At 44.3% G+C, this 20,740-nt stretch overlaps 1 protein-coding gene across 8 annotated transcripts in view; it reads right to left on the bottom strand.

The window, feature by feature from the left end:
* The window catches only part of nhsb (Nance-Horan syndrome b (congenital cataracts and dental anomalies)), a 38,506-nt gene that overhangs the window by 12,560 nt on the left and 5,206 nt on the right, over positions 1–20,740 (bottom strand). The window contains exon 1 of one of the 8 annotated variants that reach the window (XM_078084934.1): positions 2,453–2,707. The exons of the other annotated variants lie outside the window; for them this stretch is intronic. Within the exon in view, the coding sequence (XP_077941060.1) occupies positions 2,453–2,501 (49 nt within the window). The 5' untranslated portion in view covers positions 2,502–2,707. Of the gene's footprint in view, positions 1–2,452; positions 2,708–20,740 lie in introns of those variants that run through there. 8 annotated transcript variants of the gene reach the window in all.

Genomic DNA, 20,740 nt, shown 5'->3' on the forward strand with positions numbered 1-20,740 from the left:
AGTCCCATGTGAAAACAGCCCGTGTGGTGTACAGACATTGAGCAGCGAACAATAAATCTCCAACAAAACATCAGCAAAGTACCGTGACGTCAGGCTTTACAGTCCAAAACCACAACACCTCTACTAAACAGACGTGTAAATGAAAATCCGTTTCCCTCTTGACCACTCGGCCCAGCACCTCGACAACCTTCCCTCTGGGCGGCGACTGGCGGATCCCTAAAGAGATCCCCTCAGCAAAACATGGACGAAGAACTGCCACGAGGAATACCAACCTTTAGATGATCAGTAAGCATGGAACGACAAATCCTAGATGTTTGTATTCAGCGTGTGAGTTTCACCTCTCCTCCCCACCTGCATTGTCCCGCCGCGCTCCTGCCGTCCTGCACCTCTTCCTCCTCATCTGCAACCGATTGTAACGGAGCTTATGCTGGGAGTTACCCATCGCTATCGTCCGGGACCAGACATTGCTGAGCTCGCGTACGCACAGTCCATCTAACGCACCCTGTCTGCCTCGCTCTCTTTCTGTCTTTTACCCGTCATCCCTCTTCCCTGCATCCCTCCATCACTGCTTCCCCTCATGCTGAAATCTGCGGGTGCAGTGTCAGCAGCTCGCAGTGTCATCATCAGGACTTGCATGCCAACAGCACCAAGAGACGGGAGGAGAGTAAAAGAAAAAAAAAAGAGAAATGCATGTAATAAAAATGCAGTGCAAATCACAGTTATGCAGCAATCGGACCAAAGACATGCAAAAGAGTAAAGGTCCGTCTGAGCAATTTTGTTCTTTTAGGGAAATGTTTGATTAAGGATCAAACAGGAGAAAAGACTGACAAACGTCTGTATCGCTCTTCAGAAAGTCAAAATAAAGAGTGAGAGCAACAAAAGTGCCAAACAACATTGATGCTTGTGGAGAGGTCTCTGAAGGCACCAGTGTGCTGCAGACACGTAGGAGACCGTTGAACCCAACATTTACTTTCACTTAACTCTTTTTACCTCTTTGTTCAACTCAACAAACACAAAGACTATTTAATACAGTCTAGGAGCATAACCCGAGTACAACGGCACGGAGCTGCTTTCAAACGGTCAATGAGTCACACTACTCAGCCTTTGCAAGACTTCCACCATGAAAAGTATTTAACCAGGCCAGGCTTCTATGGAAAAAGCCTGTGTGGGCCGCTCTGCCCGCTCTTCTTGTTAATGGAGGGACGGGTTGACAGGTGGGAAGAGCCCATGTAGTGTGTCTGAGCAGGTCTGTCTCAACTGGCAACACAAAGGTTTGAAGTGAGCAACGCACAGTAGGTGAGTTATTGTTTGTTTTTTTATGCCACCACTTCGGCCTCATCTGGCTAATGGGCCGGATTTTTTTATCACCTGATTAGCGTATGAGGTGTTTTCTAGCCGCCTTGGGCCGTCGTGGGCTTCTGTGCTCTCCGACATCCGCAAACGTTACGAAAAGGAGACAGACAACTGCGTGAGGTTCGGTTGCTCCACACAGAGGGACGCGCTGGAGCGTAACACCGCACACCGCACAGTCATCCATGACATTTGCAACGAGAACACAGAGTCTTCACATGCTCACTGCTTTACACGATGCTCTTTCTTTTTTCTGGCACTGCTGTATGATTTGTGTCGCTCTTATGCTCTCGCTCTCCCTCTCTCTGGTCCAGATGTGAGTGAATGTAAGTCATTAGTGGAGAACGTATTAGGGTGTATCTGGGTCAGGCTGCACACTCCCTATGGCAGTAGCTGCAGAATCTTGTCATAGTAGACAGCTGTTATATAAGAAACACATAGCCGGCCAGTTCTGCAGAGGAAAAACGGTGCGCTGTTAGTCGGCCCGCAACGGCTCAGCAACTCCTTCACTTCTTCATTGACGGTAACATGACATTGATGTCGGCCTTTGGTTTCTGCCAAAGGGGTTGGATTTTGTAAAACAGCCCTTTATTTTTTTTGGTATGCGTAACACATAATTAAAGCTTAATGTCTTTGATTTAACGCACAACGCTCCCGTTTAACGAGAGCCTATTGTTGCACACTGTTCGACAGTTCCATGTGCCGCATGCTGTGCACCTCAGCTAAATATCACTTCAATATTGAGCTTTTATTTAATATAATCAACCACTAAAATGTAAAATGTAGAAAACATATTCTCTGTACATGTTTTTGTTGTTCATTCACAGAACAATTTATTAGTAAAGTCAAATATTGTGACAGATTCAAGTTTCAAAATGTATTAATTAATTGAGTGATTATTTAAGCTTGCTTCTTTTTATACTGTGAAATAGAACCAAAGCTGTCAGTGAGATATTGAATCTGGAGACATTCCTCATCGCCTTCATGGCCAAATCAAAATGTATCGTCTGTGGTCACTAAGTTTAGCCCAATGCATCAAAAGTCTAATGCCAGGAACTAAACAGGCAAATGGCAGCTTTAAGGAAGACACTGAGGACAGTACCTTTGGATCGCTCAGGGACGCAGCCCAGACCGAGACAAGCCAAAGCCATGGTCGGCCGCTGTCCCCTCTCTCTGCTTCTTCTCCCCTTGTCGGCCCGTCTGTGTCGCTCCTCCCTTTGTCCCGCAGACTCCTGCTCATCTGTCTGCCACCTTATTTACCCCTGCAGACCTCTCCCATACATTCCTGTGCAGGTCCAAAATCCAGACTGGCAACATCTGCAGACACGAACGCTCCCCCCGCCACCCCCGCCTCTACAACCTCCTCCTCCTCACCCACCCACCTGCTGTCCCCTGCTGTCCCCTCCCTTCAGCGGACACAGCGCGTCACTGCAAAGAAACTCTTCTTCGTGTGCACGTGTCAACATGTGGAACGTTACACCCGAGGATCGGTGTGCCCACGTTTAATCACAGTCCCCAAACCCTTCTGTGTCCCGTCGCTGTGGTCTCTGCGAGTCCCCCCCCGTGGGTGGGTGTCAGATGGTAGGGTCCTGCCTGGGCATGGCCTGTCCCGGACCGTAATCTCTTTACGATGGCCCCGGCCACAAAGTATTAATGTATTAATCCACCGCATGCTGGGGAAATGTATCACGTGTTCAATCTTTCTATTGCTGCCGCCAAAGAGCGGTGATCTAAGAGTGTGTGTGTGTGTGTGTGTGTGTGTGTGTGTGCGTGAGAGCAGTTGATTTACTCTTGGTGTGAAAGCATTTACTTATACAGTGAAATAATCAATTTCACTACAAAATTTGTCTTTGTCGACATCTCCATGGGTTGACAGACCCACACACACACACACACACACAGAGCAGAGAGAGTGTACGAGCGTCCTGCCCGGTAATCTGCTGTAATCTGGAGCTCTGGCAGTTCACTGATTTTGGAGCAGGCAGTCTGCTCCAAGAGCTTTCAGCCTCCCGCCGCGGCCGGAAACGACAAAGACGCGGCAAAAATATCTGCACACACACACACACACACACACACACACATGCCAACCCGGCACGCGCTCCACCGCAGCGGTCAGCGTCAGCACAAACGGTGGCGAGCGCGGCCATGAATATTAAATGTAGGGCCGCTCCTCGCGGCTTGACTTTGGCCTTTGCTGCAGTTTGTGCAAACAGGCCTGGCGGGAGGCCTTTAATCGCCTGTCGTCCCCGGGGTCGCTTTGTCAGTCGCGGTATTGAGTGATGTATGAAGCGTCAGGGCCGGATCACAGACCTTTCAGCCGCGTGTCAGCCACCTCGTGGCCTCTTTGGAGTGTGGCTTGTTCCTGCCTGGGGAGCTTTAGGTCAAAGCACTTAATCAGTATCATCTTTAAGTCACTCAAAACGCACTTTTACAGCACATTGTTTGATTCTTCTCCTATATGTGTATGATTCCCATGTCCGTGTCCTCCTTTCACACATAATGAATAAATCATGCCACCCCTGTTACCCCCCCGCTCCCCCACCCCCAGCTGCACACCTGCACCATTGTTCAGCCTCCTCGTTCGGTCTCTCGGGCCCTCTGACCTGCGCAGCGTTCACCGTGACTCGGAGCACATCTCTGCAACTTCCCTCTCTGTGACGGCTGGCGGGGGGTGAGTCACAGGGTCTGACCACCAATCCAAAAGTCTCATTTATGGGAGCCACCACGCCGGAGCCAGAGGGACGACAACGTAACAGCAGGTTAAGCGTTCGTGTGATTATTTCCTGGCTGTGCTCTATGTGTTCCAACGCGAGCAGACTGCAGCGACGCTGTCGGCGTGCTGCCTCTCAGTGGCGATGTGTGAACACTACAGCGACGCTGTCTGATTTAGCTCCTGGGTTTGTTTGTTACTGCTGCCATATGTTTATCACGTAACTTCTACATATGGTTCAATGATCCAAGTGGAGAATGAACCAAACAAAGTGTGCATGCTGAAGGAAACGTCTTATTAGAGGAAAATGGGTCACTATTCTGCAGGGAAGATGAAACAGTGTTTTTGCAAAACACGGATGCGTTCAATGTCGCCGTTTATTCAGCCCAAAATATGTTTTTTCTTTTTAATTTCAGTCTTGTGTCACGCTGGCAGAAAGTCAAATATGTTTACTATTATTAATATCATTAAATAATAAAACAAAACGAGGGGGTTGCGTTAATAATAATACAATAGCATCACGTCGACTTCAGTGTAAATTTCATTTTAAAACCCACATATTTTGCACTCAATCTGAGGCACAAAAACATCAGAAAAGTGGAGAAACGCTGCAGCAGGAGATCAATGTTTCATCCTCTCATGTTGTTGTAGGTAGTCCTCCACACTCTAAAAAATTTCACCGTAAATTAACGGTATTTTACTGGCAGCAAGGACGCCAGGAATTTACCATTTTTTACGGTAAAATACCGTAAATGGTTTTTACACTATGTTATCGTAAAATGGATTACTGTATGTTACCGTAAACTTGAACCAATTTTACTGTGAATTAACCATTTGCAGTCAGTCGACGCTAGTAACTTACTGTTTTATTTACAGTAAGTTGAAGTGTCCCTGAGCAAGACACCTAACCCCCAATTACTCCACATGAAATTATCTCAAACCATGGGCGTTATGGATAAAAGTGTCATCTGCATGTAAGTCAAAGTCCTAATCATATCTCATTATGATGACTTACAGGACCTGTTTTTCAGTGGCTGACGTGGGCTTCCACACATTAACCTACAACACATGTAGATGGATTGTGATTCACTGCACTTGTATGTGTATTTCCACCACTTCATAAAATATATGTAACATGCAGTTGAATTATGGTAGTCTGCTATTATTGTAAATTGACAGCTTTAACTGTTTATTCATGACATTGGCTGTTAATTTACAAGCAAGGGATGGAAATTTAACTGTATGTTACAGTTATTATGACATACTGTAAGATACCGTTAGAAATGCACCGTAAATTTACAGTAATTTGTTACAGTGCACTTGCTCAAACCTTTTGTGAGGCTTCTGGATTTTTCAGATCCTCATCAATATTGCAGCGCAGTTCCTAAAGAGTCAGTAATGAGGAAAGTAAATAGGAAGAGAATAATAGAGTAGCGCAACCTACAGGAGAAATGTGTGTTCTCTGCTCTGATTGGTTCCTGTGTCTTTGTTCTCAACAGCGCTTTAGTTTGGATGCTCGCAGACGTGAACTTTCCTACACAAAATCACACACACATACTGACCTACTGCATACCACATACTCAGCAGATGGGCTTTTAGTAAACTTTTGAGGAGTTAGTTATGCATTTGAATAGTTATTCAATTCTACATTGTTTCATTTTCAGTTCTTTCATTTTAGTTTTTAGTGCCATGGGTCGGCTGAAGGAAATGTGTTTTAAACATCTAAAACATATCGAACATGAGTTAAACCATTTTTCAACAGTACATTATGTCGCGATCTTGTGTGTTTTTCCTCTTAGTGTCACTAGCCATCATTCCTAATAATTAGTAACGGTCAATAATCTCAACCCGATGAGTGTGTCCAGTAAGCCTACATCTAATACTCTGTACTTCTCCGTCAATCCAACACCCTGCCCACATTCCCACTATTGTGTGTTTAACTGCGGCTGAATCTATGCTGTACCTGCACTATTTGTCACCACTACAGAGCCCAGCTGTTTAAGGGACATACTGAAAATGTTTTCATCTCATCACATGACATCTGATATCTTCTCTATAGACCAGCGACAGCAGGGAATAAATCCCACTATCACGACAACGATGATAATAGCATTGTGTGTGTGTGTGTGTGTGTGTGTGTGTGTGAGTGTGTGTGTGTGTTTGCGAATGCTTCAGCCATGTTGGTGGAATGGCACGAGACAAGCCATCGCCCATGTTATTTTTAACTGCGTGTCTCCATGGTAACCGGCACATATGTAGGGACGGGGAGATCTCCTGCTGTGCGTGTGTTGAGGAAGACTCCTGCCACTGGTCTGTGTGTGTGTGTGTGTGTGTGTGTGTGTACTCAGGTACATGCAGATCTGTGCGTTAGTCTATTAATCAGTAATCCAGTTTTTCAAATTAAAGGATGATCAGGATCAGTGTGTGGCAGTTTCTCAGCTTTGTCTGTGTGTCTGTGTGTGTGTGTGTGTGCGCGCAGACATGTCACACTGGAAAGCCCGAGAGAGACAGACAGGGAGAGACAGAGACAGACAGAAAGGGAAAAGGGCTTCTGAGGCGACTGAGGAAACACCGAAACACTATACGAGGTCTGCTGCTGCCACCGCAACCTGAACTAAGCCGAGCTGAGCTGTGAGTTCACTAAACACATCAGCTGCCTTGTCTCCTACACGCGTATGATGTGGCACCTAGCCATCATTTTATGAGCTAATACTACTTTCCTTAAGTACACATACATAAATAGATCATTCTCACAGAAAAAAACATAAATTGGATGCAGTTCTTTTGATCATCAATATTGACTCTTCATTATTTATATATAATAAATCAATGAGTAAGGTGACTTAAGATGCGCCTCCGTTGTCGCGTTGTGGGGGAGGTTTATGTTGGATGAGGACATTCTTCTATAGCTTTAGAAACCATCCAACAGTTATCAACTGAGAGAACCAAGTCGTTTCTATGGAAACAACTTAAAGATTAAAGCTGTGAAGAGCGAGAGCCCCGCCAGAGTGATTCCCATAATGCCATGTGCCAGGGGATCTCAGCGAGAGAGACGGAGGAAAGAGAGACCGACAGAGTGGGATGCACAGGGTGTGCATGTGCGTGTTTGTGTGTGCGTGCGTGCGTGTGTGTGTGTGCGTGTCACAGCTCTAGAGGTGCCTCGCTAAAAAATCCCTACTCTATTGTGACAGCTCACTTGACCAAAGACACCAAACTCAGCATCCAGCAAACACACACACACACACACACACACACACACACACACACACACACACACACACACACACACACACACACACACACACACACACACACACACACTTAGCTAAAGAAAGTATGAATGCATAATCCAAATATAACCCAGTCTGCTTTCATGTAAATAGATGACGTTCACAAGGGGGGTGCGGTGTGGACAAACACGCCATGACCCCGCCCGCTGAGGAAAAGTCTACGCAACCAAAAATATTGGTGCAGCTGGTAATGTCTCCTGTTCCCTGTAGAGCACATATTTCACCGCGTAATCCAAACCTGCGGTTCATTAGTTTTGCAAATATTTTGCCATGAATCAACGTATTTTAGTCATTAAAGAATTGCTCTAATGACGGGACTGTAGATAAAGTGTGAAGGGTTAAATAGAGTTATTACACTTCATCCTGAGAGGGACATAAACGCGCGTAACAAAGTTCACGGCATGCCGCACAACAATTGTTGTTGTAACCCAAAACCACGAATGTGAACTTAGGTAGCGGAGGTGAGAAACCCATCCGTCCCTCCGTGGATCAGCTGAGATCCTTCAGTCAGGACCAAAGCGCTGGTCCAAACCCAGCGGCCCGGAGGCCGACATTGGCACAGAGCCGTGCGTCTTGTGCGTCCAAACCAGCTTGTCGTCCACAAACGGACGGCGTCGAAACACACTGTACCAGACTGTGTGAAACATTTTGTCCCCAGCACGTGAGTAACAACCGATCACACGCGCACACGCCGTCATAAGTGTAACTAATTGGATCCTCAACCTCCCTCTCACGCTCGTGTCTCTCTCCATCCAATCATTTATTTGCATCTTTTTCTTCTTTTAGATCTAATGCGTGTGCCTCCTCCCTATGTCCTCCTCTCTCCCTCTCTCCCCTCCCCCTCCCCCTGGCTGATGCCAGTGCTGTTGTCAGGCTGGAGCTGAGAGCAGCCAATCGCGTGGCTCCGTGCTGAGGAGCTCTGGGGTGATGTTAGGCAGTTTCATGCTCGTACGATGAGCTTTGCCAAATGTAGGTCAGGCTTCTCCTCTCTCTCTCTCTCTCTCTCTCTCTCTCTCTTTCTCTCTCTCTCTCTCTCTCTCTCTCTCTCTCTTTTACTCTCACTTTTACACACACACAAAACCTCTTCACCCCCTCATGGAAACGTGTGTGTTATTTTTGTCGCATAGACAGAAAAACACAAACACGGCCGCAGACACACAAAGGTGTGTTCGCACAAACACAGGAGCCCAGCACAGAGGACCCATTCCTGCACACGCGTGTGTCACGCAGGGCGGCTCTCCTCACAACGGGTGGATCTGCTCCTCGCGGGGAGGACGGACGCAGGGATTCTTCCTCCTCAGACACGCTTTCCGCTGACGATGAAACATTGAAAACAAAGTAAAACAACAGTATGAAAGAAAAAAAAAACAAGACCTCAACTGGTCCTTTCTTCCCCTGAACTCTTGTTGAACTGCTTCTGTCTGTGCTGCAGTACGGCACAAACAGGATTATGGTGTGAACCGCAGCCATGGCGTTTTATTTATACACCCAGTACATCAGAGACCTGAACCGAGCAGCCTGCCATTTGGAAAATAATCTTGTCAACAATGTTTCAGAAGAGACATGTATGTATTTATAGTAAGTGGTGGTACGTTAGAGAGTCTAAATGTCCTGAGATTTTCAACCTCATTTTCTTAAAAAAAAAAGTTACTAATTTTCATGTTTTATCTTTTCATCCAACTGCACCGTTATACTTTATGAACTACATAACCTACATTATGGTCTGCTGTAAAGTCCCTTCTAGAAATGAATTAAAATCCAAAAATTAAACTTAATATCGTTATCGAATTTCCACAAATATTATTAACCTTGATGTCTTTGACGGCCACATACTTTTGGTTTGGAGTTTTTTAGCCGCCACGGCCTTGCTGCTCAACTCCAGTTATGGTAGATCTGAATACTATTGCATACAAATATATTTCATACAAGAGTGCGCATCAAAGTTTTGGAGGCATCTAGATAGTTAGAGTACCTCAAATGTCTTCTTAAGCAACTATTCAGTTATTTTCTACCATGAAAAAAATATCATTACAACATAAATGGAAGACTAGTGGCACCTCATATTGTTTGTCCGTGCTGATGTCGCCAGAGGACATTGATGTTCTGGACTTGTGTGTATTGCAAGACATCTGATTCTCCTTCATGGATTACGTGGGGAACCTTTCCTCTTAAATTGCTTTGTTGTAGGTTATGAATTAGCTTCACACCATGAGCTGCTGACAACTACGCATCCTCCCATGACACAAACAAACACACACGCACACACACACACACACATACAAAGCTCCTCCTCAGAGAGAGAATCGTTTCTACTTCCCCGGGTTGCCACTGCTAGGTTGACCTATTTTTGTCCAGACCTCTCTCTCTCTCCCCCTTTCCGTCTTCCTCTCTCGCTCACTCGCCCCAGCCCAATAATTCACCCTGCTTAATAATTCACTACAGCTTCATAAGCCTCTACTCAACTAAATGACAAGCCCGAGCAAAAAACAACACTTTTGACAGATGCATTTTGCAAAGCCACATGAATAGAATAATGTCCACATATAATATTGAGTGTGCTGTATACAATTTGGATATACTCTATACTGTATGTGTATATGGGATACAAGAGGAGGAGTCCCGGGATGTAGATACTAGTAAGAAGTTGGCGTGTCATTTATAATCACCACATGACATCTGTCACTTTTTTCGAGCGAGGTACAAACGCATAAAGAAACGGAGACAATGGCGGTGGTGTTATTGTAAAACTGCAGATTATTTGCCGGTCTATGCACAGACTCACTCTGCCCGATGTGATTGGATGGCCGGATTGGGCAGGAACCAATAAGGGCACCAGAAGGAAGAGTCCTCTCGCTGATGCTGGGCACACCCTGTAGCCCTCAGTGTGTGTGTGTGAATGAATCTGTTTGCTCAGTTTCTGATTATTTGTATATTTTCTGCACATTTCCTTTCAACTATCAGCGATCCAGCCTCCTGTACTTTACATCTACCCTGCCCCCTTTTTAGGAGCTGCTGCAGAACGAAGACAACAACCATAATATATTCCGTACCCATATTGCCATTGCATTATAAATAACAATTTTTTGGGGTGTTTTTGTTGTTGTTGCATAAACCCCTGTGTGCTCTGTGTGAATTTATAAATGTGATGAGAGTTACATAAGAAGATTCCTACCACCACAGACTACAAGCCACCTCTAAAGCTCACAAATCCAAAATGTATCTTGAATTTAAATAGTTTCCTTCAGTCCAAAGACTGTTCACCTTTTTTGAGGTCAAGCTCAGGCTCATTCTGTGCAGCCGTAGCTCAGTAGTACGTTCTGGTTGTGTTGCTGCTTCAAGCCGTCATGTTCAGCGTAAAAGTAGACTTTTTTTAACCAATTGTTAGAACTCACGAGTTCTTTTAGTCCACCCTGTTTTTTGGGTGTTTATGCTCAGCTAATCGTCTACTGTCTGCAGCTTCATATGCATCATAGAGACACACAGGTGATTTGGTTTTGTGATCTAATTTTTGGATTCCCCCAAATGTTGAACTATTTAGAAAACAATGTATTACATTGAACGCGTCTGGTTGCTTTACTTCCCTGCTTTATTTCCGCAGTGGCACTAATGAGAGCGGAGGAGGAGCAGGGGAGGCGTGTTGGATGCGTGAGTGTGTGTGACGCTGTCGTCTGATCGATGTGACAGTGAGAGTGAGTCTCCTCGAAGAACCCCGGCCTTATTGCTCTTACACACTACTCACACACGACATACTCTGTCTCTCACTGACTTAAACACACACACACACACACACACACACACACACACACACATTCACTGTACAGCTACAGTTCCATTCCCTTCTATCGCCTCCTGTCTTCTTCGTCCCTCATGTTCCCTTCACCCCTCCTTCACTAGTCTTCTTCTCCTTGTCCCCTCTGAGCCAAGGCCAATGGAAAGTGTTTGTGCTTGTAAATTATTGTGTAATAAAATGCTGTACGGTTCATTTTGACGGGCAAAATATTGACCTCCAACACTATTTGCATGGCAGTGGAGGATGGAAACACAGATGATACCATGTCTCTAAGGTGTCTGTCAGTATTCTTGCTAGATGGGTTTTAGTGACGTGGGGCCGGTAATTTAGATAAAATACATTTAGCTCAATGTTGTATGTTAAACAACTAAGATGACCAATCACAGCGCGAGCAGTTTTAACGTATTTTCACAACACATTTCAAACACATTTTTGAAGTGCATGTTAGCTGCTGTGTAGCTGGCAGCATCTACTTGTGTGGACTGTGCACTTTAGCACTCTACCACAATCAGCATGAACTATAAATTAGTGTAAGAAATTGTGCAGCTTGAGTCCGGCCAGCGGAGGCCGAGGACGGCCGCACGGAAAAACTTGCACTCAAACATTGTTCAATCAAACATTGTTCAAACGTTTTGGGGAGTACGAGTGCATCTGTTTTATAAAGCCGTTAGTGGCTCCAGAGGGAGCTCCGTTAATAAGGCTGATGAATCACTCGAGTCGGCGTCTGATATTATTGAGGCGTTGCAGTGTGTAGCAGAACAAAGCCTGCAGACTTGCCCTTTTTCCTCCTGACAGGAAAGAAGGTGGGGCAAGGAAGGCTTCACAATTGGGCCCAGGTGTAAGCGGAGGATCCTCACCTGACTGAAGGGGAGGAGTGAGGGGGCAAAGACTAAGGAGGTTTCTAGTTTCTCTACCTGCGGTGCCTACGAGAGCAGAAAAAAACAAAGAAACGGCTCGACACTAGAAGCGAGGTTGGTGGAACCAGGTATCGGTGGAGGTTGTCGGATCCCTGGAGGAGGTGGCAGGAGAAGAGGCCTCTGCGTGACTCCCTTGGGCCGACCTGGAATACGGTGGGCTTCCTCGTCCCCGCGGAAACAACTGTCTCGTATCAACACAAAACACACGCACACCAGCCCACCCACCCACATATACACACATACTTCAATTGACAATATGTGGACTCCTCCTCCAAGACCTTCACTCAAGGGACGTTTCACTTGATTATTTTGGACACTGAAGATGTGTTTATATTGAATTGCCGGGCTTTTCTGAGTTGAGGGAAGTTCATGTTTAGAGTTGTATGCGTTCAAATACAGCTGTTTTCACGGATTGAATTGGCTTCCTTGTTTCGTAGTTGCTGCAGGACTTGCGTTACATTTTGCGGCTGTTCGGGTTAATCGCCGCTCCGTATTCGAAGGATAATTCTATGAATGTGACCATGTAGAAAGTAGATTATTGGCCGGTCTGCTGCCCGAGTAGCCTTTGGATTTAAGATGGAAACTTGCGCTGCAAGTGGTGCTGCTGCATTATGGGTAATGTAGCGTCCAGGTTTTGACTTTGAGAAAATTAACTTAATTTTCATCTGAACAATAATTCAATTTAAATGTTGACCACAACCGTTTTAAAATTGACTGCTTCCCATGATAAGAATGAATGTTATAAAATTAACGTATTATAATTGTAAGCTGAGTGTGAGTTGAAGAACAATAAGAACGAAGCATCAGACAGGAAACCGACGGCATGGCGGCTTTTGGGAGTTCAGAAGTTGGAAAAACACACACATTATAGTTATGTACGTATAGGCAGGACATTCGTTCACTAATTACTTATTATTATCACTGACACTTTTCATATGTTGGAAAACCCTTTGGTGTAACATTCGCTGTCGTTGACACAAAGACGGACTATTGTTGTGTTCATTTTGCTGTCCTGGTTGTTGACCATCGTCATCTTGGATTTTTTTAATTGGAAAAGAAACAAAAGCGTGGAGCTATTTCTACTTCTGGTGCTTCTTCTTTACATTCAAACTTCTTTTTAACATTCGAGGAGTTGCGTCGGTGGAGGAGGCGCGCCCGTAAAAGCAAATCCAATTTTGAAGGCACTATCAGCATTTGCTTCACTTTTCAAACCAGGAAGTTGCTGCCTTGTTGTATTAAGGATGAACATGTGTATCCGCCTTGTAGATTAATGCCCATACATCATTTTAACATCTGGTTAGAATGCATATCCAGATTTCATTCCGAATTAAATGCCTTTTGTATAAATTCACATTTGGCTTTTTCAACACCAGATGCCTACTTTGCTGTCAGTTTTTTTCTCAAGAGTAAATACGTTATCCTCACAAATAAAAAAAGAGAACTAGCGAGATGTTAAAAAGGTCGATCTGATGCGTTCAGAAACAGAAAAAAACAGCTGGTAGCGTTCAAATACAACCACACACCTTTGCACTTTCAAAGACGTTAATGCTACCAAAGGGAAATTACTGCTCGCTTTGAATAAAACATCAATGATGTTGTGCCGTGATTCAAAAGTAAACAAAAGGAGAAAAAACCTCCGCTCTAATAACGAGCTCTAAACTGAAACCTGTGCTCAATCCTTCTTACAAAAGGATGAAACCTAATGAGATCACTGTCAGCGCGATCCAATCTATCTGTTTACTGTGGAGTTAAGTGAGGTATTTACTAAATCGGTTCAGGGGCTTTGGGACGACGGCCCTGCTTACATCTGACTGTGGCTTTGGAAACATCGGTGAACTCCAACCATATGGAGTCTAAAAGTAATAGTGCTGAATGTGGGTGGATAAGATGCTTCTTCCAATGAACCGCATTGAGGAGGACGAAGAGCAGAGCACGGCGTCACACCCAAGAGCAATAATTGATGCAAATACTGCGGTTGAGCCTCCACATGGACGGGAAAATACATTTCCGGTTTATGTTGCACCTGGTGAAGGTGGAGCTTTAAATACTTTTAAAGAATGATTTAAATGTATGAACCCCATCTAGATGAGGCATGAATAAAGTGACGATGGCCCAGTGGTACGCTGTGATTGGTCAGTGGGTCATCGTGACTTTTCTTAAACAGGAAGCCAGCAAGCAGATCTTAGTATTTAACACATTTAAGTTCAGGTTGTTTTGTTTTTATAGAGTGAACAGCATTTGATACGATAACAGCTTTAACTTTTCACATCTAAAGTAGAGTGTTGACTTGTCTATCGTGTTGTTAACGTTCCCTCTGATGTAAATGCTATTTGAGTTTGCTCTTGTCATTGAGTTAATTTCATTGCATTAAATATATATATATATATATATATATATATATATATATATATATATATATATATATATAGTATGTTAAGGTAGGTACCCCTTTGCATAGAAAAATACAATACAATTTTTGTTTAATACATTTCCCCCTGAAAAAGTTCAAGTATAAAGTTGCATAAGATGTAAAAACTTAAGTAAAAGCCACAAAACTTTAAGGATTTTGATGTGTGCTCCTGAAAGTGCATGAAAATGTGAATCTGCGGTATCAAGTACAGTTGAACTAAATTAGACATCCTGATAATGATCAGTAGCTTCTTTGCATTATGCTAATTTCAATAATCCTAAAGTTAAAAAGTCCTTCCCTGATTCATCAATCTGTCTTTATCTGTGACGGCTATGGACTTACTGCAATAAATCAGAGAGGATTAGTGGCTTTTACCTTGATTCACCTCATCAGTGCGTTTTGTGAAATGAAATATCGCCTATACACTCAACAAGAATGTGGTATAAATAATGAGCGTGCTGTTCACCGCAGTCATTAATATTAATCCAAAGTTACACAAGCAAAATTCTGGGGGGGGGATGCACAGAAACAACTGCAGTAAACCGCGTGAGCATTGTGACTGGACGTCGTTGGCATCTGTGTGCATGGGACAACACACCCAGAGAGTCCTTTGATTTACGTAGTAAGCTCCGCCTCATTAGAGCGACCTGCGTGCAGGCAGAGCCTCTGACTGTAATGAGCAGTTAAAGAGAGGAGAAAATGTTTAATGCATTATCTCCCCTTTTTATCCCGAGGATGAGAGGAGGGCCAGTTTCCGTGGGACCTCCAAGTGCGGGTCATGGATTTGTGTGTTTGTTGTCGGAGTATGTCGAACAGGAGTACGTGTGTGAGCGCACGCAAAGAGAATACGAAACCTCATCTGTTTCTTCCTCTTTTTGATGCTGAAATGTTCTTCCATTTCTCTCACTGTTGTGCACGGGACAGGCAACCAAAATGCCAACGCTACATTAACACTCGTAAGCCGTTTACCAAACGTGATAATGAGCGCTGTGATTGTGTGAGATAAGTGCTGTCGGGGGCCTGTGACCACGCTACAGCGATAAACATCAGATGGTGTAAATGTGCTGCACAAAGGTTCAGCTGGGGCCGTATCATCCTCAGGATCAGTGCTTCTGATCCACTGCAGACCCATATGGCTGCGCTTCACTTTAACACGCATGGATTAAAGGTCTGGTTTGCCTATAAACCTGTCAGTATCCCTGTATGTGCAGCTCCTTATTCTTTTTGATGTTTTGATTCTGTATGAAAAGGGCTTTGCGAATCGAGTTGCCTTTTGTAATAATGGTTGTACAGCTCCTAAATGGAATACAAGTGCACACACAAAAATAAACCAAATGCTAATTTACTGTGATTCCTTTTGGAGAACTCAGAAGGTGACATAGAAGATCTCCGAGTGGTCAAGAAGTCTGATTAAGCACTGATGCAAGGGGAAATAATAGGGATTGCGACTTTAATATGTTAGGCTATTAATCTGCTATCACGTGTCATCTGTGGGGACTTGGCCTCAGTGGAGTAATCTGCTGTGTGAGGCACAGACACACACAGACACACACAGTACTGGTGTACTGAGTCCCCAGCAAGTCACACAACTGGTTAATTGTAATTTCTTGCTACTGTAATTATTTGACTGTGGTGATAATTAATAGACCATAGAATGGGAGCGGAATCTGTCGGCATACTGTAATTATTTTCCACATGTCGTATGTGGAGTATTCGTACGGTATAATTTTGGATAAACAACCCTCCCCCCGCCCTCATCACCTCGGAAGTAACACTCCCATTAGAAAGAGTTCTCGCTCGGTCCTCCTCGGCTCCCGAACACCCACCCGTGTCCTTATCGGGACGATGGTCCTCAAGCGGCAGGCAGGAGGCGGGTGGGTCAAACGGACACAGGACTTAAGCCCAAAAGTAAAAGTGTTTCTGCTGCATAAACCTCTAAATAAACTAAACTTCCTCTGGAGACAGAAGGGCATTTTGGAAAGACGAAATGAGTGAAACAAGCGATGGATTGTCTCAAAGTTTTGGACGGCCGTTGTTTCCCAAAAGGAATGCGTCATATTGACTTTGTGATCTCTCTGCTTTTCTCCAGGTCCACCAAAAGGCTTTTCTACCTCAGTGTTATGGATTATGATGCATAATGCAGACGTGCATTGTTCCCAGAGGATGAACCCTCAGGCTTTGGAGGTAACCATGACTTTTCCTCTAATGCCACAACCAGGTTGACAACTCAGAGAATCATTTCCATGATATTTGGTTTTCTCATTCATGGAATCGTAACATCCGGCGATTCCTAAACCTGTAGACGTCTAAAGCCCTCAAATAGCAGGAAATGAAAATCCTTCCCGTCGCGGTACCGTCTGTTTAGTGCTAATTAGCAGATGTTAGCATGCTAAACTGAGAAGATGAACGTGGTGAACATTAAACCTGCTCGCGTTTAGCTTGAAGCTCCTCTACATCAAAGCGCCGGTGGCCCGTGTGTAGACTCTTCGTCCCGTTTCCTCCTCCTTCCTCCCTTCTCCTCCCTTCTCCTCCCCTCTCCTCTGTAACAGCTGTGGTTGCCCGCGGCGTCTGGCGAACGCCTCTCTGGCCTGTCAGCCGGAGGAACATTAGCGCACTCATCACGCCGGACAAAGTACGGACAACACGCAGTCAGAGCTTTCACGCGGTCCTAGCTGACACTTTTAAGCTTGCAGGGTCCCCGCTCACTTTGCGCCCTTTGTGTATCTCACGTATGAAAATGTATGAAAATGGAGTGCATGTGTGTGTGTGTGTGTGTGTACATAATGTGTGTGTTTGTGTGTCAAGCAGAATCAAAGTGGCCGGCCTTTGTAGACACCCTGATACAATTGATAGTGACAGATATGTGGCTAATTAGTGCAGCCTTTGCTGGGCTGTCCTCACCTCTCACCAGTCCGCTGTGAAATTGGATTAATTTCCCTTGTCTTAATACACTGCATCGGTCGTGAAATTCAACCAAAAGCACGTGTTTTTTACGCTTTCTTCAAGTGTGTTAGAAACATGCATGCACACACACTGTAGAACTCTACCTAGGAAACTCTCTCTCTCTGTCTTTCGCTTTCTCGCGATCAGTGTAGTAAGCATGTTGACTTATTGCCAGTAGTCCAATTAAGTTGGATCTTCTTTAAGGCGCGCAAAGGTTCTTACACGGGCAATCTGTTTCGGAAGAACTCCTTAGCAGCAGCTCAGTCCTTTAAAACAAGCGGCAGACAACCTTTCCTAAGCTTTTCTTGTGACTCCATCTGTTTCCATCTAATGCTGAAGGTTTGCTAAGTCCAGCCAGAAGCTCTTCGCCTGAAAATCATCCCAACCGTCCATGCTTTGCCCCTAAATCCGCGGTTGATACTCGTAATCTCTGCTGACCATATTCATATTAGTCCCAACGTTATTGATATTATTAGCTTCCCGTCCTGCTTTTGCGTATGCTGATATCAGGCAACATCAACAACTGAGAGCCCTGGTCATCATTAACAGCCCTGCTAAGCAAATGGGAGGCAGAATCCTGTCTCCAAAACCTGCAGGTGCACGTGAGTGTAGCTGGCACAAAGAATCAGACATAATCAGGATTAAGTTCAACAAGTGGTTAAAATGACTTAAAGATTCTTAGAAATCTGTGTAAAATGTGTCCGTCTTGCGGGGTTTGTGCGCATCCCAATTTTCCCCAACTCCTCCTTTTTGTTTGCAGCTGTTTAAAAAATAAATCAGTCTGTTTCAACAAGGCTGCTCTTTGCCAACAGCACCCCTGTGAAGACAGAAACGTCCAGCTGTGAGAGTCTGCGCGTGGGACGTGTGTTGCAAAGAGGGAACCACTGAGCGAGCTGGGGTGGAGGGAAAGGAGCGATTTATTGTCTGCTGGGGCGGTTTAGTCCTCTGACATACTGTCAATAAACATAAATAACATGATGCAATTTTCATGCAGAAAAAAAATATTTTATTTGTCAATGACTTTCATATTTAATTTTGCCTTTTAAATCAGAGTTTTTATGTCCAAATACTTTTGTAATCCTTGTTTATTTAAGAAATTGAGTATTTTAATGGCTGCTTTTAAGTAAAAACGTAACTACAATGTATACAAATACTTCATATTTGCTTCCTCTGCAGATGAAACATTTCCTAAAAGACAACTTCTGTTTCCGTCTAATAGCTGCTTTGCTTCTGGGTGCGTTTACTTCAGACGGAGACAATAGTTACTCATTGGTGCTCGAGGAATTACGGCCCTAAACACACTGTTGCGTGCCGGAAGTCACCACATGACAGAGATGTCCACTCAGTGCATGGACACACACACACACACACACTGACCCAGAGAGATTGCTGAGTATGTGCATTTCTATGGTCCCCGGCCTTCTGTCAGGGGCTTTTGGGGGAATGTTGATGATGACGGGGGTCTCCTGACACAGATGACAGTCGTTCAGGACAGTTCAGTTCAGCATGTCGCAGGAGGCAGACACACAAATGTACGAGCACAGACTCACACAAACACAAATCAGAAAGGCATTTTTGCATGTAAAGATGTAGTGGACACACACACACACGTGCACGCACAAAAAAAAAGAGAGAAGCAATACACTGAGCTCTTAAATTTGATCATAACTGTAGCCCCAAAAGTGTGTCTGTTTGTAGTGTATGTGTGGCATATGCATGCATTTTAAGTATATTTTTCATCACTATCTAAAACGTTTTGTAAATAATGTTTTCTTTTGACCCAAACTCTCTGTTCTCAATCATGACAACGAGGATCAGCAACTAAGTTACAGAAAATATGAAACATGTGCTACAAAAATTTGCTTCAACATGAGTGTGAGTACATATTTGCGGAAATATTATTGGTCCGACAAACTCTGTTGTAAAGCCTCTCTGGTCGATTCAAAAATCAAACAAAAAGCCAATTTGTGTTTCTTATTCACAGCCTTAATACAAAATATACTTGATAGAAAGAAAAAACACATCAACCGAACCGCTGTGTAAGTGCTCCTTGAGTGATGTCAAATCTACAATTGGACTCAACATATATAATACATAATAACTATCATTACTCAACATTAGACCGTAATTAAACACGTTTTATATATTAAGAATAGATGTAGTTTTGATATCAAATATCAACATATAAATAATAAATAAGTGTACGAATCATTCTAGACACATATATATATTTTTGTTGCGAGCAATATGTACATGTCCATCCTCCTTGATGATATGAGTCAAAGAAGCAGTTTGACTTCAAGTCTTGTTTATTTCTTGGCCCAACTCTCGACAGCGAGCTCGCCAGCCTTCCAGCCGGCCGAGCGCTGTGATGTACAGACCAAGAGGTTCCGCATGCATGTTTTATTGCAGCCTGCAACAGCAACAGAGACCCGGGCACTTAAAACAGAATTTAAAATGATATCATAAGAGACCGAAAGAAGAGCCTTGCAGAGTTCAGCGGGTTTAGTGTGCGTGCGCGTGTGCGTGTTACAACGTATGAGGCAGAGGAATCACTTTAGCCAAAATTAGCACAGAGGTAATTGGGCCGCGAGAACATAAAATGTGTCGTGGTGATTTTTACTCTCCGTGACATAAGAGACTCTGAGGAGCTGAATCAAGCTGCAGCTGGCTGCTCTGGTGTCTCGTGCACACGACAATAACAAAGTGCGTTGCAGTTCGGGTTTACGTCGGCAACACGTCGCTCTCTCCGGACCCCCAAAACGTCTTGCCCACATGTTTCTGCTGTAACATAAGCAGACGTATGCAGACCATATGTTTTGATTCAGTTGTGGGAGTTTGTGCTATTTATTTGAGGTCCCTCTTTACAAATACTTACAAAGACTTTACAAAGACTTTTTTCCATGTACACAAAATGCGCTGTGCCTGTCCCTGCACAGGATGCGACATTTTCACTCGGATACTTCTGTGAATACATAAAACACTAAATGAAGTGGCCTGTTCACTTGAGGTGAAGCTGCTCACCCAGTGCACACACACAGACCAGTGTCTTCTAGTGGCACTGACTTGCTGACTGCCCGGATGAATGAATGGTCTCTTTTGGGCTTAATGGCTCTAATTGTGAAAGCTTCAAGGGTGGGATTTGAATATGCACATCACATGAGCCTGCTGTTTAGATGGAGGCCCCAAAATCTGTCTATGGGTGAATTAGGAGAGCACCAACTTGTTATAATGAATGTAGCGGTATTTTTTGGCAAGACCGGCGCCCCATTCCATCGCTTGTGTGGGGTTCCAGTAACCTGCTTGGTTCAGGTCCTCTGCCCTGACCAA

The sequence above is a fragment of the Gasterosteus aculeatus genome, chromosome 12 (assembly GCF_964276395.1).
Source record: "Gasterosteus aculeatus chromosome 12, fGasAcu3.hap1.1, whole genome shotgun sequence".
Lineage (NCBI taxonomy): Eukaryota > Metazoa > Chordata > Actinopteri > Perciformes > Gasterosteidae > Gasterosteus > Gasterosteus aculeatus.